Source organism: Bufo gargarizans, unplaced genomic scaffold (assembly GCF_014858855.1).
Source record: "Bufo gargarizans isolate SCDJY-AF-19 unplaced genomic scaffold, ASM1485885v1 original_scaffold_1817_pilon, whole genome shotgun sequence".
NCBI lineage: Eukaryota > Metazoa > Chordata > Amphibia > Anura > Bufonidae > Bufo > Bufo gargarizans.
The window spans coordinates 144153-164165 of NW_025334528.1; the positions used below are offsets into that span (position 1 = coordinate 144153).

The 20013-nt window shown below is 45.0% G+C and overlaps 1 protein-coding gene and 1 long non-coding RNA gene across 2 annotated transcripts; both read left to right on the forward strand.

Annotated features, from left to right (window-relative positions):
• Positions 1-836: 836 nt before the first annotated feature.
• Positions 837-3071, forward strand: LOC122923701. The gene is made up of 3 exons (XR_006387318.1): positions 837-864; positions 944-1060; positions 3029-3071. It is a non-coding gene; the product is annotated as an uncharacterized LOC122923701 (long non-coding RNA).
• Positions 3072-3110: 39 nt separating this feature from the next.
• On the forward strand, positions 3111-19063 carry LOC122923700 (P2X purinoceptor 7-like). Its single transcript, XM_044274550.1, has 3 exons — positions 3111-3184; positions 17027-17388; positions 18874-19063. The coding sequence occupies exons 2-3, from the start codon at positions 17078-17080 to the stop codon at positions 19061-19063; spliced, it is 501 nt and encodes a 166-aa protein (XP_044130485.1). The 5' UTR covers positions 3111-3184; positions 17027-17077.
• The last annotated feature ends 950 nt before the right edge of the window (positions 19064-20013 follow it).

The window sequence follows — 20013 nt, forward strand, 5'->3', positions numbered from 1 at the left end:
ACCACTGCTGTCAGTCAGATGTTACGCCACCACTGCTGTCAGTCAGATGTTACGCCACCACTGCTGTCAGTCACAGATGTTACGCCACCACTGCTGTCAGTCAGATGTTACGCCACCACTGCTATCAGTCAGATGTTACGCCACCACTGCTGTCAGTCACAGATATTACGCCACCACTGCTGTCAGTCAGATGTTACGCCACCACTGCTGTCAGTCAGATGTTACGCCAACACTGCTGTCAGTCACAGATATTACGCCACCACTGCTGTCAGTCAGATGTTACGCCACCACTGCTGTCAGTCAGATGTTACGCCACCACTGCTGTCAGTCACAGATGTTACGCCACCACTGCTGTCAGTCAGATGTTACGCCACCACTGCTATCAGTCAGATGTTACGCCACCACTGCTGTCAGTCACAGATATTACGCCACCACTGCTGTCAGTCAGATGTTACGCCACCACTGCTGTCAGTCAGATGTTACGCCAACACTGCTGTCAGTCACAGATATTACGCCACCACTGCTGTCAGTCAGATGTTACGCCACCACTGTTCACAGTGACAGATGTTACACCACCACTGCTGTCAGTCAGATGTTACGCCAACACTGCTGTCAGTCACAGATATTACGCCACCACTGCTGTCAGTCAGATGTTACGCCACCACTGTTCACAGTGACAGATGTTACACCATGATTACTGATACTGAACACTTTTTATATTAAAATTACATTTCTATGTTTTAATTTGTTTAAATGTAACACTTATTTTATAAGATTTGTACCACTATGACGTCAAGTGAATGTGACGACATTTCGGATACAGTAAATGAAAATCTAAATATTGATTCCTCGACGACAAACATTGTGAGTATACAGGATATTATTTACGCTTTAATATTAAAATATAAATACTTAGATATGTAACTAATTATTTATATTATAGGTAACTAATTCAATGGAGTTGGATATACTAAATTCTTCAAATACTTGTACTATCTATCTGGATTATCCATATCAATTGGAGGCTTGTTATGTGGATGATGAAATTGTCAACCTTGAGGTAATTTAAAAGTATTCTCCAAATAATATATGTTTTTTTGTTTTTTACAATGGTAATTTGTCAACAGGATTTTTTATATTGATAGGTACAATAAAATAACTTTTTTCGTGCAGTAGTTCATGCTGTGATAATTTTTTTTTATGTCACGTTGTCGAATTTAGAGTTATGCAAAGAAATCTCCTAGGAGGTAAGACTGGCGTTTTCGTCCACCTTTGCAGCCCAATAACTCCCCCCCTGCAGTGCCCAGCCGTTCAACCGTGATGTTCGAGGATATTTTAAGAAGTGGGCGCGTGCTTTGGCTCGAAATTAATGTGTGCTGGGCACTGCAGGGGGGATAATTTGGATGCAGAGAGGAAAGGTAACACTCCTCCGGGCACTTTGGAGGTTCGTTTGTTTGGCGAAACCAACCTCGCCACTGGGTTTTGGAGGGGGCTGTTTAAAAGCCTCTTGCCTCAGGATTATGGCCCATACTAACTTTTAAACACCTGAACCTATTCCAGGGAATTTTGGATAGGTTTGTTCACCAAGTTATACTGTTTAAATTGATGTAAGTTTTATGTATGTACAATGTAACCTCGCAAAGTTGTAATAATTTATAATAAGTGTAACTTGTCAGCTTGGGAGGAATATGCTGGGTGTGGTTCTATTGTCCCATTGTGTGTTTAAATGGTGATGTCTGTCCAGTTGTCTCCGCATGTGTATTGGCGATCTCCCCTTTGTCCTGAGAGATAATTGGATTGCCCTGTGTTGTCTCTGGGACAGAGAGGAGGAAACCATGATGCATTGTGGGGATGTGTTGTATCTGTCCTGTGTCGCAGTCTCCCTTCTGGTCCTCTGGGGGCGTGAACGTTTGGTTGCTGTATTTACATTGTATGTGTTGTAAATTACTGATTGGTTGTATTTCAAAACACTGTGGGCGGACCTGTATTTGCAACAACTGTAATAAAAACCAGGCTGGGTGTGCCAGCACATCAGACGACTGCTTGACCCTCAAGACGGAGCCTTGTCTCGTTATTGGGGGGATTCCCTATATGCTGTTAGAGACTGTTTGCCAGGAGTGTAAGCGAATTGTATGCTTTTCCTGTTCGTCTGCCGGCATCTATTAGCAAGGTTCCATTTTGGAGCGCTATTTTGTATCCAGTTCGGAGTTTGGTGTTATGCAGTAGCTGGGCCTGTCTCGCAGAAAGGGGCATATCGCCTAAACGGATTTTAACCCCTTGTCTGCTGAAACGGTCCGTTACAGTTTGTATAACTCAAAAAAGCAAATTTTATAAAATTACACCGTGACATAAAAAAAATAATATCACAGCAGGAAAGAAGGTAGTTTATTGTATCTGGCAATGGTGGAAGATTAAGGTAACATTGTAATTACAGACATTGGGGGCATATCGCAAAGATATGCCCCCATTCTCTGATCATTGCGGGTCCCACCGCCAGGACCAGCAATTATATTGAGAACGGGGCCCAAGAAGTGAAGGAGGGTGTACCGCCCATGCGCGACCGCCATCCATTCATTTCTATGGTGCCGCTGACAATAGCCGAGCTGGCTCGGCCATATCAGTGGCCTCTATAGCAGTGAATGGGAGCGCAATGCGCATGCCGGGCCCATGCTCCCATTCACCTCTATGGGGGAGTCTGGGAGAAGTGATGGGTGGTTGAAGGACCACATGAAATATGTGGTCCCCCTAGCCAGAACTCTCCCTGCTCCATTTTCAATATATGTGCTGGTTGCACCTATAAGACAATAGGGACATATCCTAGCGCTATGCACCCATTGTCTGAAATGAGAAAACCCCTTTATTATGTTTAAATCGGATGACAATTTCACTTTCAAATAACTAATTTAATCTAAATTATTCTAATAAATTGAAAACTATATTTGTGAATTATGATATAAATTTATTTTAAATTATTTAACCTTATGAACATGATATTTTTTACAAATATATTTTATACTTTTTTAAACAGAGTCTATTTGAAGGAGAAGGACAACTATTAGATCAAATAATCGAAGAATCAGGCGAGGTGGCTATAATTATAAAATCAGAAGAGTCCTCCACATTAAATTCAAGAGACAGTGTGAATACCCCTAACAATGTTGGTGAAGCAAAGGGAAACACAGAGGTATATAAAGTATAAACATTTTGAGAAATTAATTATTTATAATTGAAGACTCAGATATGATGTCACCATGTTTTAGCATATTAAGCTGTCACCGTTGCAGTGTACAATAAACAACCTTTTTTCCTTTTGTGGTCTTTAGAGTTGAGCGAACACCTGGATGTTCGGGTTCGAGAAGTTCGGCCGAACATCCCGGAAATGTTCGGGTTCGGGATCCGAACCCGATCCGAACTTCGTCCCGAACCCGAACCCCATTGAAGTCAATGGGGACCCGAACTTTTCGGCACTAAAAAGGCTGTAAAACAGCCCAGGAAAGAGCTAGAGGGCTGCAAAAGGCAGCAACATGTAGGTAAATCCCCTGCAAACAAATGTGGATAGGGAAATGAATAAAAATAAAAATTAAATAAATAAAAATTAACCAAAATCAATTGGAGAGAGGTTCCATAGCAGAGAATCTGGCTTCCCGTCACCCACCACTGGAACAGTCCATTCTCAGATATTTAGGCCCCGGCACCCAGGCAGAGGAGAGAGGTCCCGTAACAGAGAATCTGTCTTCATGTCAGCAGAGAATTAGTCTGCATGTCATAGCAGAGAATGAGGCTTCACGTCAGCCACCACTGCAACAGTCCATTGGCATATATTTAGGCCCAGCACCCAGGCAGAGGAGGGAGGTCCCGTAACAGAGAATCTGTCTTCATGTCAGCAGAGAATTAGTCTGCATGTCATAGCAGAGAATGAGGCTTCACGTCAGCCACCACTGCAACAGTCCATTGGCATATATTTAGGCCCAGCACACACACAGGCAGAGGAGAGAGGTCCCGTAACAGAGGATCTGGCTTCATGTCAGCAGAGAATCAGTCTGCATGTCATAGCAGAGAATCAGGCTTCACGTCAGCCACCACTGCAACAGTCCATTGTCATAAATTTAGGCCCAGCACCCAGGCAGAGGAGAGAGGTCCCGTAACAGACAATCTGGCTTCATGTCAGCAGAGAATTAGTCTGCATGTCATAGCAGAGAATGAGGCTTCACGTCAGCCACCACTGCAACAGTCCATTGGCATATATTTAGGCCCAGCACCCAGGCAGAGGAGGGAGGTCCCGTAACAGAGAATCTGTCTTCATGTCAGCAGAGAATTAGTCTGCATGTCATAGCAGAGAATGAGGCTTCACGTCACCCACCACTGTAAGAGTCAATTTTCATAAATTTAGGCCCAGAACCCAGGCAGAGGAGAAAGGTCCCGTAACAGACAATCTGGCTTCATGTCAGCAGAGAATCAGTCTTCATATCATAGCAGAGAATCAGGCTTCACGTCACCCACCACTGCAACAGTCCATTGGCATATATTTAGGCCTAGCACACAGGCAGAGCAGAGAGGTCCCGTAACAGACAATCTGGCTTCATGACAGCAGAGAATCAGTCTGCATGTCATAGCAGAGAATGAGGCTTCACGTCAGCCACCACTGCAACAGTCCATTGGCATATATTTAGGCCCAGCACCCAGGCAGAGGAGGGAGGTCCCGTAACAGAGAATCTGTCTTCATGTCAGCAGAGAATTAGTCTGCATGTCATAGCAGAGAATGAGGCTTCACGTCAGCCACCACTGCAACAGTCCATTGGCATATATTTAGGCCCAGCACCCAGGCAGAGGAGGGAGGTCCCGTAACAGAGAATCTGTCTTCATGTCAGCAGAGAATTAGTCTGCATGTCATAGCAGAGAATGAGGCTTCACGTCAGCCACCACTGCAACAGTCCATTGGCATATATTTAGGCCCAGCACCCAGGCAGAGGAGGGAGGTCCCGTAACAGAGAATCTGGCTTCATGTCAGCAGAGAATCAGTCTTCATATCATAGCAGAGAATCAGGCTTCACGTCACCCACCACTGTAAGAGTCAATTTTCATAAATTTAGGCCCAGAACCCAGGCAGAGGAGAAAGGTCCCGTAACAGACAATCTGGCTTCATGTCAGCAGAGAATCAGTCTTCATATCATAGCAGAGAATCAGGCTTCACGTCACCCACCACTGTAAGAGTCAATTTTCAAAAATTTAGGCCCAGAACCCAGGCAGAGGAGAAAGGTCCCGTAACAGACAATCTGGCTTCATGTCAGCAGAGAATCAGTCTTCATATCATAGCAGAGAATCAGGCTTCACGTCACCCACCACTGTAAGAGTCAATTTTCATAAATTTAGGCCCAGAACCCAGGCAGAGGAGAAAGGTCCCGTAACAGACAATCTGGCTTCATGTCAGCAGAGAATCAGTCTTCATATCATAGCAGAGAATGAGGCTTCACGTCAGCCACCACTGCAACAGTCCATTGGCATATATTTAGGCCCAGCACCCAGGCAGAGGAGGGAGGTCCCGTAACAGAGAATCTGTCTTCATGTCAGCAGAGAATTAGTCTGCATGTCATAGCAGAGAATGAGGCTTCACGTCAGCCACCACTGCAACAGTCCATTGGCATATATTTAGGCCCAGCACCCAGGCAGAGGAGGGAGGTCCCGTAACAGACAATCTGGCTTCATGTCAGCAGAGAATCAGTCTTCATATCATAGCAGAGAATCAGGCTTCACGTCACCCACCACTGCAACAGTCCATTGGCATATATTTAGGCCTAGCACACAGGCAGAGCAGAGAGGTCCCGTAACAGACAATCTGGCTTCATGACAGCAGAGAATCAGTCTTCATATCATAGCAGAGAATCAGGCTTCACGTCACCCACCACTGTAAGAGTCAATTTTCATAAATTTAGGCCCAGAACCCAGGCAGAGGAGAAAGGTCCCGTAACAGACAATCTGGCTTCATGTCAGCAGAGAATTAGTCTGCATGTCATAGCAGAGAATCAGGCTTCATGTCAGCCACCACTGCAACAGTCCATTGGCATATATTTAGGCCTAGCACACAGGCAGAGGAGAGGTTCATTCAACTTTGGGTAGCATCGCAATATAATGGTAAAATGAAAATAAAAATAGGATTGAATGAGGAAGTGCCCTGGAGTCCAATAATATATGGTTATGGGGAGGTAGTTAATGTCTAATCTGGACAAGGGACGGACAGGTCCTGTGGGATCCATGCCTGGTTCATTTTTATGAACGTCAGCTTGTCCACATTGGCTGTAGACAGGCGGCTGCGTTTGTCTGTAATGACGCCCCCTGCCGTGCTGAATACACGTTCAGACAAAACGCTGGCTGCCGGGCAGGCCAGCACCTCCAAGGCATAAAAGGCTAGCTCTGGCCACGTGGACAATTTAGAGACCCAGAAGTTGAATGGGGCCGAACCATCAGTCAGTACGTGGAGGGGTGTGCACACGTACTGTTCCACCATGTTAGTGAAATGTTGCCTCCTGCTAACACGTTGCGTATCAGGTGGTGGTGCAGTTAGCTGTGGCGTGTTGACAAAAGTTTTCCACATCTCTGCCATGCTAACCCTGCCCTCAGAGGAGCTGGCCGTGACACAGCTGCCTTGGCGACCTCTTGCTCCTCCTCTGCCTTGGCCTTGGGCTTCCACTTGTTCCCCTGTGACATTTGGGAATGCTCTCAGTAGCGCGTCTACCAACGTGCGCTTGTACTCGCGCATCTTCCTATCACGCTCCAGTGCAGGAAGTAAGGTGGGCACATTGTCTTTGTAGCGTGGATCCAGCAGGGTGGCAACCCAGTAGTCCGCACAGGTTAAAATGTGGGCAACTCTGCTGTCGTTGCGCAGGCACTGCAGCATGTAGTCGCTCATGTGTGCCAGGCTGCCCAGGGATAAGGACAAGCTGTCCTCTGTGGGAGGCGTATCGTCATCGTCCTGCCTTTCCCCCCAGCCACGCACCAGTGATGGACCCGAGCTGCGTTGGGTGCCACCCCGCTGTGACCATGCTTCATCCTCATCCTCCTCCACCTCCTCCTCATCCTCGTCCTCCTCGTCCTCCAGTAGTGGGCCCTGGCTGGCCACATTTGTACCTGGCCTCTGCTGTTGCAAAAAACCTCCCTCTGAGTCACTTCGAAGAGACTGGCCTGAAAGTGCTAAAAATGACCCCTCTTCCTCATCCTCCTCCTCCTCCTCCTGGGCCACCTCCTGTTCCATCATCGCCCTAAGTGTTTTCTCAAGGAGACATAGAAGTGGTATTGTAACGCTGATAACGGTGTCATCGCCACTGGCCATGTTGGTGGAGTACTCGAAACAGCGCAACAGGGCACACAGGTCTCGCATGGAGGCCCAGTCATTGGTGGTGAAGTGGTGCTGTTCTGTAGTGCGACTGACCCGTGCGTGCTGCAGCTGAAACTCCACTATGGCCTGCTGCTGCTCGCACAGTCTGTCCAGCATGTGCAAGGTGGAGTTCCACCTGGTGGGCACGTCGCATATGAGGCGGTGAGCGGGAAGGCCGAAGTTACGCTGTAGCGCAGACAGGCGAGCAGCGGCAGGATGTGAACGCCGGAAGCGCGAACAGACGGCCCGCACTTTATGCAGCAGCTCTGACATGTCGGGGTAGTTGTGAATGAACTTCTGCACCACCAAATTCAGCACATGCGCCAAGCAAGGGATGTGCGTCAAACCTGGCTAGTCCCAGAGCTGCAACGAGATTTCGCCCATTATCACACACCACCAGGCCGGGCTTGAGGCTCACCGGCAGCAACCACTCGTCGGTCTGTTGTTCAATACCCCGCCACAACTCCTGTGCGGTGTGGGGCCTGTCCCCCAAACATATGAGTTTCAGAATGGCCTGCTGACGTTTACCCCGGGCTGTGCTGAAGTTGGTGGTGAAGGTGTGTGGCTGACTGGATGAGCAGGTGGAAGAAGAGGAGGAGGAAGCCGAGAAGGAGGAGGTGGCAACAGGAGGCAAAGAATGTTGCCCTGCGATCCTTGGCGGCGGCAGGCACGTGCGCCAAACAGCTCTCCGCCTGGGGCCCAGCTGCCACTACATTTACCCAGTGTGCAGTTAGGGAGATATAGCGTCCCTGGCCGTGCTTACTGGTCCACGTATCTGTGGTTAGGTGGACCTTGCTACAGATGGCGTTGCGCAGTGCACACTTGATTTTATGGGATACTTGGTTGTGCAGGGAAGGCACGGCTCTCTTGGAGAAGTAGTGGCGGCTGGGAACAACATACTGTGGGACAGCAAGCGACATGAGCTGTTTGAAGCTGTCTGTGTCCACCAGCCTAAATGACAGCATTTCATAGGCCAGTAGTTTAGAAATGCTGGCATTCAGGGCCAGGGATCGAGGGTGGCTAGGTGGGAATTTACGCTTTCTATCAAATGTTTGTGAGATGGAGAGCTGAACGCTGGCGTGTGACATGGTTGAGACGCTTGGTGACGGAGGTGGTGGTGGTGGTGTTGGTGGTACATCCCCTGTTTGCTGGGCGGCAGGTGCCAACGTTCCTCCAGAGGCGGAGGAAGAGGCCGAGGCGGCAGCAGCAGAATAGGCCGAGGCGGCAGCAGCAGAAGAGGTAGCAGGGGGAGCCTGAGTGACTTCCTTGGTTTTAAGGTGTTTACTCCACTGCAGTTCATGCTTTGCATGCAGGTGCCTGGTCATGCAGGTTGTGCTCAGGTTCAGAACGTTAATGCCTCGCTTCAGGCTCTGATGGCACAGCGTGCAAACCACTCGGGTCTTGTCGTCAGCACATTGTTTGAAGAAGTGCCATGCCAGGGAACTCCTTGAAGCTGCCTTTGGGGTGCTCGGTCCCAGATGGCGGCGGTCAGTAGCAGGCGGAGTCTCTTGGCGGCGGGTGTTCTGCTTTTGCCCACTGCTCCCTCTTTTGCTACGCTGTTGGCTCGGTCTCACCACTGCCTCTTCCTCCGAACTGTGAAAGTCAGTGGCACGACCTTCATTCCATGTGGGGTCTAGGACCTCATCGTCCCCTGCATCGTCTTCCACCCAGTCTTGATCCCTGACCTCCTGTTCAGTCTGCACACTGCAGAAAGACGCAGCAGTTGGCACCTGTGTTTCGTCATCATCAGAGACATGCTGAGGTGGTATTCCCATGTCCTCATCATCAGGAAACATAAGTGGTTGTGCGTCAGTGCATTCTATGTCTTTCACCGCTGGGGAAGGGCTAGGTGGATGCCCTTGGGAAACCCTGCCAGCGGAGTCTTCAAACAGCATAAGAGACTGCTGCATAACTTGAGGCTGAGACAGTTTCCCTGGTATGCATGGGGGTGATGTGACAGACTGATGGGGTTGGTTTTCAGGCGCCATCTGTGCGCTTTCTGCAGAAGACTGGGTGGGAGATAATGTGAACGTGCTGGATCCACTGTCGGCCACCCAATTGACTAATGCCTGTACCTGCTCAGGCCTTACCATCCTTAGAACGGCATTGGGCCCCACCATATATCGCTGTAAATTCTGGCGGCTACTGGGACCTGAGGTAGTTGGTACACTAGGACGTGTGGATGTGGCAGAACGGCCACGTCCTCTCCCAGCACCAGAGGGTCCACTAACACCACCACGACCATGTCCACGTCCGCGTCCCTTACTAGATGTTTTTCTCATTGTTATGGTTCACCACAACAACAAATATATTATTTGGCCCAATGTATTGTATTCAAATTCAGCGGGATATAAATTTGAGGCCTAGTATTTAGGCGCTGGGTGACCGGTATGGATTTAGTGACAGAATTAGACTTGGAAATGCACAGAAGCGTGTGTGTGTGAAGTTATTCTGAATGACCCAATGTGCACCTTGAATATTATATACCCTTTTAGGGATAGATTTCAAATAGCTCTGATATAGCAGAAACCACTAAATTATGAAATTGCTAAATTGGGAATTGTACTTCAACCCAGAACAAGAAATGTGCTTGACGGACACTAAATAACTCTGCCCAGCTACAACAGTACACGGTACGAGAGATTTAGAGGGATATAAATTTGAGGCCTAGTATTTAGGCGCTGGGTGACAGGTATGGGTTTAGTGACAGAATTAGACTTGGAAATACACAGTAGCGGGTGTGTGTGAAGTTATTCTGAATGACCCAATGTGCACCTTGAATATTATATACCCTTTTAGGGATAGATTTCAAATAGCTCTGATATAGCAGAAACCACTAAATTATGAAATTGCTAAATTGGGAATTGTACTTCAACCCAGAACAAAAAATGTGCTTTGACGGGCACTAAATAACTTTCCCAGCTACAACAGGACAACGGTAACGAGAGATTTAGAGGGATTTAAATTTGAGGCCTAGTATTTAGGCGCTGGGTGACAGGTATGGGTTTAGTGACAGAATTAGACTTGGAAATACACAGTAGCGGGTGTGTGTGAAGTTATTCTGAATGACCCTATGTGCACCTTCAATATTATATACCCTTTTTGGGATAGATTTCAAATAGCTCTGATATAGCAGGAACCACTAAATTATGAAATTGCTAAATTGGGAATTGTACTTCAACCCAGAACAAAAAATGTGCTTTGACGGGCACTAAATAACTTTCCCAGCTACAACAGGACAACGGTAACGAGAGATTTAGAGGGATTTAAATTTGAGGCCTAGTATTTAGGCGCTGGGTGACAGGTATGGGTTTAGTGACAGAATTAGACTTGGAAATACACAGTAGCGGGTGTGTGTGAAGTTATTCTGAATGACCCTATGTGCACCTTCAATATTATATACCCTTTTAGGGATAGATTTCAAATAGCTCTGATATAGCAGAACCACTAAATTATGAAATTGCTAAATTGGGAATTGTACTTCAACCCAGAACAAAAAATGTGCTTTGACGGACACTAAATAATCTTGCCCAGCTACAACAGGACAGCGGTGGTAACGAGAGATTTAGAGGGATTTAAATTTGAGGCCTAGTATTTAGGCGCTGGGTGACAGGTATGGGTTTAGTGACAGAATTAGACTTGGAAATACACAGTAGCGGGTGTGTGTGAAGTTATTCTGAATGACCCTATGTGCACCTTCAATATTATATACCCTTTTTGGGATAGATTTCAAATAGCTCTGATATAGCAGGAACCACTAAATTATGAAATTGCTAAATTGGGAATTGTACTTCAACCCAGAACAAAAAATGTGCTTTGACGGGCACTAAATAACTTTCCCAGCTACAACAGGACAACGGTAACGAGAGATTTAGAGGGATTTAAATTTGAGGCCTAGTATTTAGGCGCTGGGTGACAGGTATGGGTTTAGTGACAGAATTAGACTTGGAAATACACAGTAGCGGGTGTGTGTGAAGTTATTCTGAATGACCCTATGTGCACCTTCAATATTATATACCCTTTTAGGGATAGATTTCAAATAGCTCTGATATAGCAGGAACCACTAAATTATGAAATTGCTAAATTGGGAATTGTACTTCAACCCAGAACAAAAAATGTGCTTTGACGGACACTAAATAACTTTCCCAGCTACAACAGGACAACGGTAACGAGAGATTTAGAGGGATTTAAATTTGAGGCCTAGTATTTAGGCGCTGGGTGACAGGTATGGGTTTAGTGACAGAATTAGACTTGGAAATACACAGTAGCGGGTGTGTGTGAAGTTATTCTGAATGACCCTATGTGCACCTTCAATATTATATACCCTTTTAGGGATAGATTTCAAATAGCTCTGATATAGCAGGAACCACTAAATTATGAAATTGCTAAATTGGGAATTGTACTTCAACCCAGAACAAAAAATGTGCTTTGACGGACACTAAATAATCTTTCCCAGCTACAACAGGACAACGGTAACGAGAGATTTAGAGGGATTTAAATTTGAGGCCTAGTATTTAGGCGCTGGGTGACAGGTATGGGTTTAGTGACAGAATTAGACTTGGAAATACACAGTAGCGGGTGTGTGTGAAGTTATTCTGAATGACCCTATGTGCACCTTCAATATTATATACCCTTTTTGGGATAGATTTCAAATAGCTCTGATATAGCAGGAACCACTAAATTATGAAATTGCTAAATTGGGAATTGTACTTCAACCCAGAACAAAAAATGTGCTTTGACGGACACTAAATAATCTTGCCCAGCTACAACAGTACAGCGGGGTAACGAGAGATTTAGAGGGATTTAAATTTGAGGCCTAGTATTTAGGCGCTGGGTGACAGGTATGGGTTTAGTGACAGAATTAGACTTGGAAATACACAGTAGCGGGTGTGTGTGAAGTTATTCTGAATGACCCTATGTGCACCTTCAATATTATATACCCTTTTAGGGATAGATTTCAAATAGCTCTGATATAGCAGAAACCACTAAATTATGAAATTGCTAAATTGGGAATTGTACTTCAACCCAGAACAAAAAATGTGCTTTGACGGACACTAAATATCTTGCCCAGCAACAACAGTACAGCGGTGGGTAACGAGAGATTTAGAGGGAATTAAATTTGAGGCCTAGTATTTAGGCGCTGGGTCACCGGTATGGATTTAGTGACAGAATTAGACTTGGAAATACACAGTAGCGGGTGTGTGTGAAGTTATTCTGAATGACCCTATGTGCACCTTCAATATTATATACCCTTTTAGGGATAGATTTCAAATAGCTCTGATATAGCAGAAACCACTAAATTATGAAATTGCTAAATTGGGAATTGTACTTCAACCCAGAACAAAAAATGTGCTTTGACGGACACTAAATAATCTTGCCCAGCTACAACAGGACAACGGGTAACGAGAGATTTAGAGGGATTTAAATTTGAGGCCTAGTATTTAGGCGCTGGGTGACAGGTATGGGTTTAGTGACAGAATTAGACTTGGAAATACACAGTAGCGGGTGTGTGTGAAGTTATTCTGAATGACCCTATGTGCACCTTCAATATTATATACCCTTTTTGGGATAGATTTCAAATAGCTCTGATATAGCAGGAACCACTAAATTATGAAATTGCTAAATTGGGAATTGTACTTCAACCCAGAACAAAAAATGTGCTTTGACGGGCACTAAATAACTTTCCCAGCTACAACAGGACAACGGTAACGAGAGATTTAGAGGGATTTAAATTTGAGGCCTAGTATTTAGGCGCTGGGTGACAGGTATGGGTTTAGTGACAGAATTAGACTTGGAAATACACAGTAGCGGGTGTGTGTGAAGTTATTCTGAATGACCCTATGTGCACCTTCAATATTATATACCCTTTTAGGGATAGATTTCAAATAGCTCTGATATAGCAGAACCACTAAATTATGAAATTGCTAAATTGGGAATTGTACTTCAACCCAGAACAAAAAATGTGCTTTGACGGACACTAAATATCTTGCCCAGCTAACAACAGTACAACGGGGTAACGAGAGATTTAGAGGGATTTAAATTTGAGGCCTAGTATTTAGGCGCTGGGTCACAGGTATGGATTTAGTGACAGAATTAGACTTGGAAATACACAGTAGCGGGTGTGTGTGAAGTTATTCTGAATGACCCTATGTGCACCTTCAATATTATATACCCTTTTTGGGATAGATTTCAAATAGCTCTGATATAGCAGGAACCACTAAATTATGAAATTGCTAAATTGGGAATTGTACTTCAACCCAGAACAAAAAATGTGCTTTGACGGGCACTAAATAACTTTCCCAGCTACAACAGGACAACGGTAACGAGAGATTTAGAGGGATTTAAATTTGAGGCCTAGTATTTAGGCGCTGGGTGACAGGTATGGGTTTAGTGACAGAATTAGACTTGGAAATACACAGTAGCGGGTGTGTGTGAAGTTATTCTGAATGACCCTATGTGCACCTTCAATATTATATACCCTTTTTGGGATAGATTTCAAATAGCTCTGATATAGCAGAAACCACTAAATTATGAAATTGCTAAATTGGGAATTGTACTTCAACCCAGAACAAAAAATGTGCTTTGACGGACACTAAATATCTTGCCCAGCTACAACAGTACAGCGGGTAACGAGAGATTTAGAGGGATTTAAATTTGAGGCCTAGTATTTAGGCGCTGGGTGACAGGTATGGGTTTAGTGACAGAATTAGACTTGGAAATACACAGTAGCGGGTGTGTGTGAAGTTATTCTGAATGACCCTATGTGCACCTTCAATATTATATACCCTTTTTGGGATAGATTTCAAATAGCTCTGATATAGCAGGAACCACTAAATTATGAAATTGCTAAATTGGGAATTGTATTTCAACCCAGAACAAGAAATGTGCTTGAACGGACACTAAATAACTCGCCCAGCTACAGCACTAGGGACAGATTTAGCTGGATATAAATTTGAGGCCTAGTATTTAGGCGCTGGGTGACCGGTATGGATTTAGTGACAGAATTAGACTGGGATATGGCCAAAAAATGAACAGACTATTGCTGGTTAAATGCACTTGGTGTGACAGCTTCACCCTGATGTAGGCTTTAGCCAAAAAACAACCACACCATTGAGGGTTAAATGCACTTGGTGACAGGCGCAGCTTGCCCCTGATTTTGTATATGGCCAAAAAATGAACAGACTATTGCTGGTTAAATGCACTTGGTGTGACAGCTTCACCCTGATGTAGGCTTTAGCCAAAAAACAACCACACCATTGAGGGTTAAATGCACTTGGTGACAGGCGCAGCTTGCCCCTGATTTTGTATATGGCCAAAAAATGAACAGACTATTGCTGGTTAAATGCACTTGGTGTGACAGCTTCACCCTGATGTAGGCTTTAGCCAAAAAACAACCACACCATTGAGGGTTAAATGCACTTGGTGACAGGCGCAGCTTGCCCCTGATTTTGTATATGGCCAAAAAATGAACAGACTATTGCTGGTTAAATGCACTTGGTGTGACAGCTTCACCCTGATGTAGGCTTTAGCCAAAAAACAACCACACCATTGAGGGTTAAATGCACTTGGTCGCAGCTTGTGCTGGCGCACCACAAGACACAAAATGGCCGCCGATCACCCCAGAAAAATGAGACTGACAAACGGTCTGTGCAGCCTAAAAACAGTGAGCAATTGAGGATCAGCAGCTCAATGATCCACAGCTGCAGATCGATCAGTTAATCAAGTCCTTTGGAGGAGTTAATCTGCCTAATCTCGCCCTACTGTCGCAGCCGCAACCTCTCCCTACGCTAATCAGAGCAGAGTGACGGGCGGCGCTATGTGACTCCAGCTTAAATAGAGGCTGGGTCACATGGTGCTCTGGCCAATCACAGCCATGCCAATAGTAGGCATGGCTGTGATGGCCTCTTGGGGCAAGTAGTATGACGCTTGTTGATTGGCTGCTTTGCAGCCTTTCAAAAAGCGCCAAGAAAGCGTCACAAAAGCGCGAAGAAAGCGACGAACACCGAACCCGAACCCGGACTTTTACGAAAATGTCCGGGTTCGGGTCCGTGTCACGGACACCCCAAAATTCGGTACGAACCCGAACTATACAGTTCGAGTTCGCTCATCCCTAGTGGTCTTATTTTTTCATGACATGATGTAATTTTTATAAAGCAGCGCTTTTAGTGCTGTGCAAATCAACCTGCAAGGTGCACAGAGGGCCGTTACCTTTCTTCTCTGGAACAAGTAACGCCCATCTGCAGTGTTCAGTCGTTCAACTTGGCTATAGGAGGATCTTCCTTGAGAAGAGGTGGGTTGGGAACTGCCGGGTGCGTTACTGGTCTCCATAGAAGAAAGGTAACTACCCTCTGGCCACCTTGCAGGTTGATTAGCATAGCATTAAATGCGCTGTTTTATCAAAATTACTTCATGACATGAAAAAATAAGAGCACAGCAGAATAGAACGTTGTTTAATATACACCGCATTGGTGACTGCTTAACATGCTGAAAGGAGGTGACATATTCCGTATAAAATATAATATACATTGGTAGTTTATATCAATGTTTCTGATATTATATTCATTACTGTATTTTCCGGCGTATAAGACGACTGGGCGCATAAGACAACCCCCAACTTTTCCATTTAAAATATATGGTTTGGGCTATACTCGCCGTATAAGACTACCACTCTTCCAACGCGCACTAAATAAAAATTTTAAATCACCCAATTTGAATTCAATATGGTAATTTTAATTGAAATGCCCAGCCCTCCCTGTCTCAAAAACGATTTTCTCCAGTGTAGGGAATTGACCGTGGCAGCCAGGGCTTCAGTAGCATCCTGGCTGCCATGGTAACAGATCGGAGCCCAGCAATTACACTTGGTTAAAAAAGAGTTACCCGGAATCTCATTGTTGTAATAAAAAACATACTGTACTTTTGTTAACCCCACCTGTGGTTTACAGTATTTATTGCCAAAAAGCAATTTTATATATATGCAAATTTCCAGTACCGTTGTGCCAAGGGGCGTTTCCTCCGCCGTTTTGTGCCCAGCCGCGCTCCGAATCTTGGATCCCAGCGCTGCCACTATGTTCATTTATTCACTGCACTTTGTTTTTTTTTTCTTCTAAAGCTGCTCGTATTGTAGCGCATGCGCAGTTAGTTGGCGCGGTCTCCTCTATTCCCTCTGACCTCACAGCAAGAATGAGCGAGTGATCCAACTAACTGCGCATGCGCGAGATTACGAGCGGCTTCAGAAGATAAAAAACTGAACTGCAGTGAATAAATTAAGAGAGGTGCGGCACTGGGATCCAGTATTCGGTGCGCGGCTGGGCACAAAACGGCAACAGCCCCTTGGGCACAAAGGTACCGGTACTGGTAATTTGTATTTCTAAAAAATCTTTTTTTTTTGCAAAAAAAAACAAAAAAACACATGTCCCTCCTCCGCCCCTCTCTCATCATTGGTGGCAGCGGGCAGCACAGGGGGAGGGAGGTACTGCTTCCTTCTCCCCTGTGCTGCCTAATACCCGGCGTATAAGATAACCCCCGACTTTAGACAATGATTTCTGGTGTTAGAAAGTCGTCTTATATCCCTGAAAATACGGCATTTTAAACTGCCATCTAAACTTAAGTAAACTTTATAATTAATAACAATGATATATTGATATTATTATTTAACAGATTACTGCACTTCTTTCGGAATTACGACAAAAATACACTCAACATTCAAACATGGAATGCTTCCCTCACAATCCAACTAGAAGAGGAAACGAACAATTTATAGAGTTTGATGAAGAGCCGGAGGATACCCGAGTTGGAAACACCAATTGGTGTACATGTTCAAAATGTCATATAATGCCAACTTATGTTGAGTCCATCTGTTGCCAAGAAATCCAAAATGCTGAACCGTTCACTTTGGACTGTTCATGTATAACACTTCATGAGTATTTTAATTTATACTGCCAACGAGAAGACCTTTTGAATATAAATTTACGTGCCCTTGGACAAGTTCGGACACCACCTGCGGATAGAGATCTCAACCGGTAATTTGTTCATCAAATAGAATTATTCTAGTTGTAAATAGTTTGCATATTTTATCTCTCGGACGCCAGTGCCATGTGAATAAAAATTCCGGGCCACAGGGCATGGACACAGAGTTTCGAAGCCGCAAGGGAATCTAAGCCCCATTCCGTGATCCCTCCATTCCCCCCCCCCCCCCCAAAAAAAATAAGACTGTTTTTTCGTTGAGCAAGTTTGGAATTGAACCTCTGAAAGCAATCTGTATTGACCCCCGCAGATCAGCTGTTTGAAAAGGCAGCGGCGCTGGCAGTAGCGCCACAGCCTTCTCTCTGTTTACCGCAGGCCCAGTGACGTCATGACTTGTATCACTGGCCTGTGTGGAGCAAAGCTTCATTCTAGTGAACAGAGCTTTACTCCGCCAAGGCCAGTGATACTAGTTGTGACGTCACTGCCCCGGTGGTAAACAGCGAGAGGGCCTCGGCACTACTGCCATTGCGGCTGCCCTATCAAACAGTTGATTGGCGGGGTTCCCGGGTGTCAGACCCCTGCCGATCAGATGCTGATGATCTATCCAGAGGATAGATCATCAGTTTAAATAAGCTGCAGGAGTCCTTTAACTAACGCCAGTTCTCTTTATCCCCCTCTTGTCATTTGCCCCCCCTTGTAATTCACTTCACCCCCCTTTGTTATTCTCTTTACCTTTTGTGTCACTCTCCCACCCCCCATCCTTGTTATTCTTTTTACTCCCCTTCTTATTTTCTATCCATCTTGTGTCATTTCCCCCTCCCCCGTCATTCTCTTTATCACCCCTGTCATTCTTGTCCACCTTGTCATTGTCCCCCTCCCCTTGTCATTCTCTCCCCCCCCCACCCCCCGCTACCTCAATTGTAGCGTGCCCGAGCACTGTATGCTCCACGGGTACTGGAGCTTTAGTTTCCTGTACCCGGGCAGACTGACAGGAAGTGCATACTGTGTGCACACTTGATGTTGGTCCGGCAGGGTACAGGAGACAGATCCTCCCTGTACCCTTGCACCATAAAGGGCTTGGCCACGCTACAATGAGGGACTGACAGGAGGGAGCGCCGAGCGCTTTCCTCCTGTCAGTCACTTTCTTCATGCTGTGCCGGGGCGGGGCGCACTCATGGACGCGCCAGACGGGGCAGTGCAGCAGCCGCCGAAGGCTCTATATAGAGCGCTTGGGCGGCTGCAGCATGAGGGGTGGCCAAAGCTCCCAAGGGGCACTCTACGCGGCTGCCTAGTCAGCCTATAGGACGCACTATCCCTGCTTTCAGGGCACTGCAGATTCCCTATTCCCATTATTAATTTAGTTGCCCTCCTCTGGACCCTCTCCAGCTCTGCTATGTCTGCCTTGTTCACAGGAGCCCAGAACTGTACACAGTACTCCATGTGTGGTCTGACTAGTGATTTGTAAAGTTGTAAGATTATGTTCACATCAAGGTCTGCTATTAAATATTACTAATAATAATTTTTTGCTAATTTTTTAATAGGATACGGCGTAAGACGGCATATCGTTTTTTCACAACTTGGGTACATGGATACCTTGGTGTTGGAAACCGCAAACCTATACCCTCTTGTGCAGTCTATCTTATCCGAAATACCTTTCCAGATCCAGAGGACCACTACATGGGTTTCAAAGAAAGTTCTAATTACCCTGCAGAGTTTTTAGCTTTGGAATAAATAAATTTTTTAAGATAGAAATGTGAATTTTCAAAGTCTATTGTGACGGCTTTTATCCTCTTTATGTTTAGAAACAGTAAACCTTACTCATAGAATGTTTTCTAAGAGTGTTATTTTGTTTTTGCTGTGGCATGCATGACAAATAAAAAAAAAATCGTTGTTATTGGTGTTAGAGATAATGGGGGTATATTACTAGAATATGCTCCGATTGTCTGTTATGTTAGGGTCCCACCAGTGGTACGCGCACCTATATCAAGAACATGGCCACTTTAAGTGAATGAGACCGCACTCCGCATGTGCGACCCAGGCTCCAATTCACCTATATGTAGCCAACGGCAATAGGCCAGTAAACGCGCTTGGCTATTGTCTGTTGTCTCCTAGGAAAGTGAAGGAGGGTGTCCGTGCATAAGCAGTACGCCCTCCTTCACTTACGGGGCCACTTTCTCGATATAGGTGTCCGTACAAGCGGTGGTACCTGAAACTAACAGACAATGGGGGCATATCCTAGCAATATGACCCCATTGTCTGAAATCGGAATAACCATTTAATATTTAAATTTTATACACATTTATTATTCAAAATCTTGTATTTTTTTAATCTTGAATTCTATATTATTAAACAGATGTGTGAACAAACAACAGAGAATATTTGTCAAAAGTAAATTGTATTTAATTTTCATATTTTTGAAAAATAAAAATTATTTAACGATGTATTTTTTTGGTAAACAAAATTTAAGACAATAGCAAGACAATAGCGGTAACTTAACAAATATTCACTAAACACATTTTATTATGAATAATTTATATTGAATAGTAAAAGTAATACTAAATAATCAAATTATACTATATAAAAAAATTCCTCTCCTCGAAATACACAGAGAAATCTATCATGAAATTGGAAGATGATGGAATTCTTTTTTAAATTTTTGTACTTGATTCTAATTTCTTAAG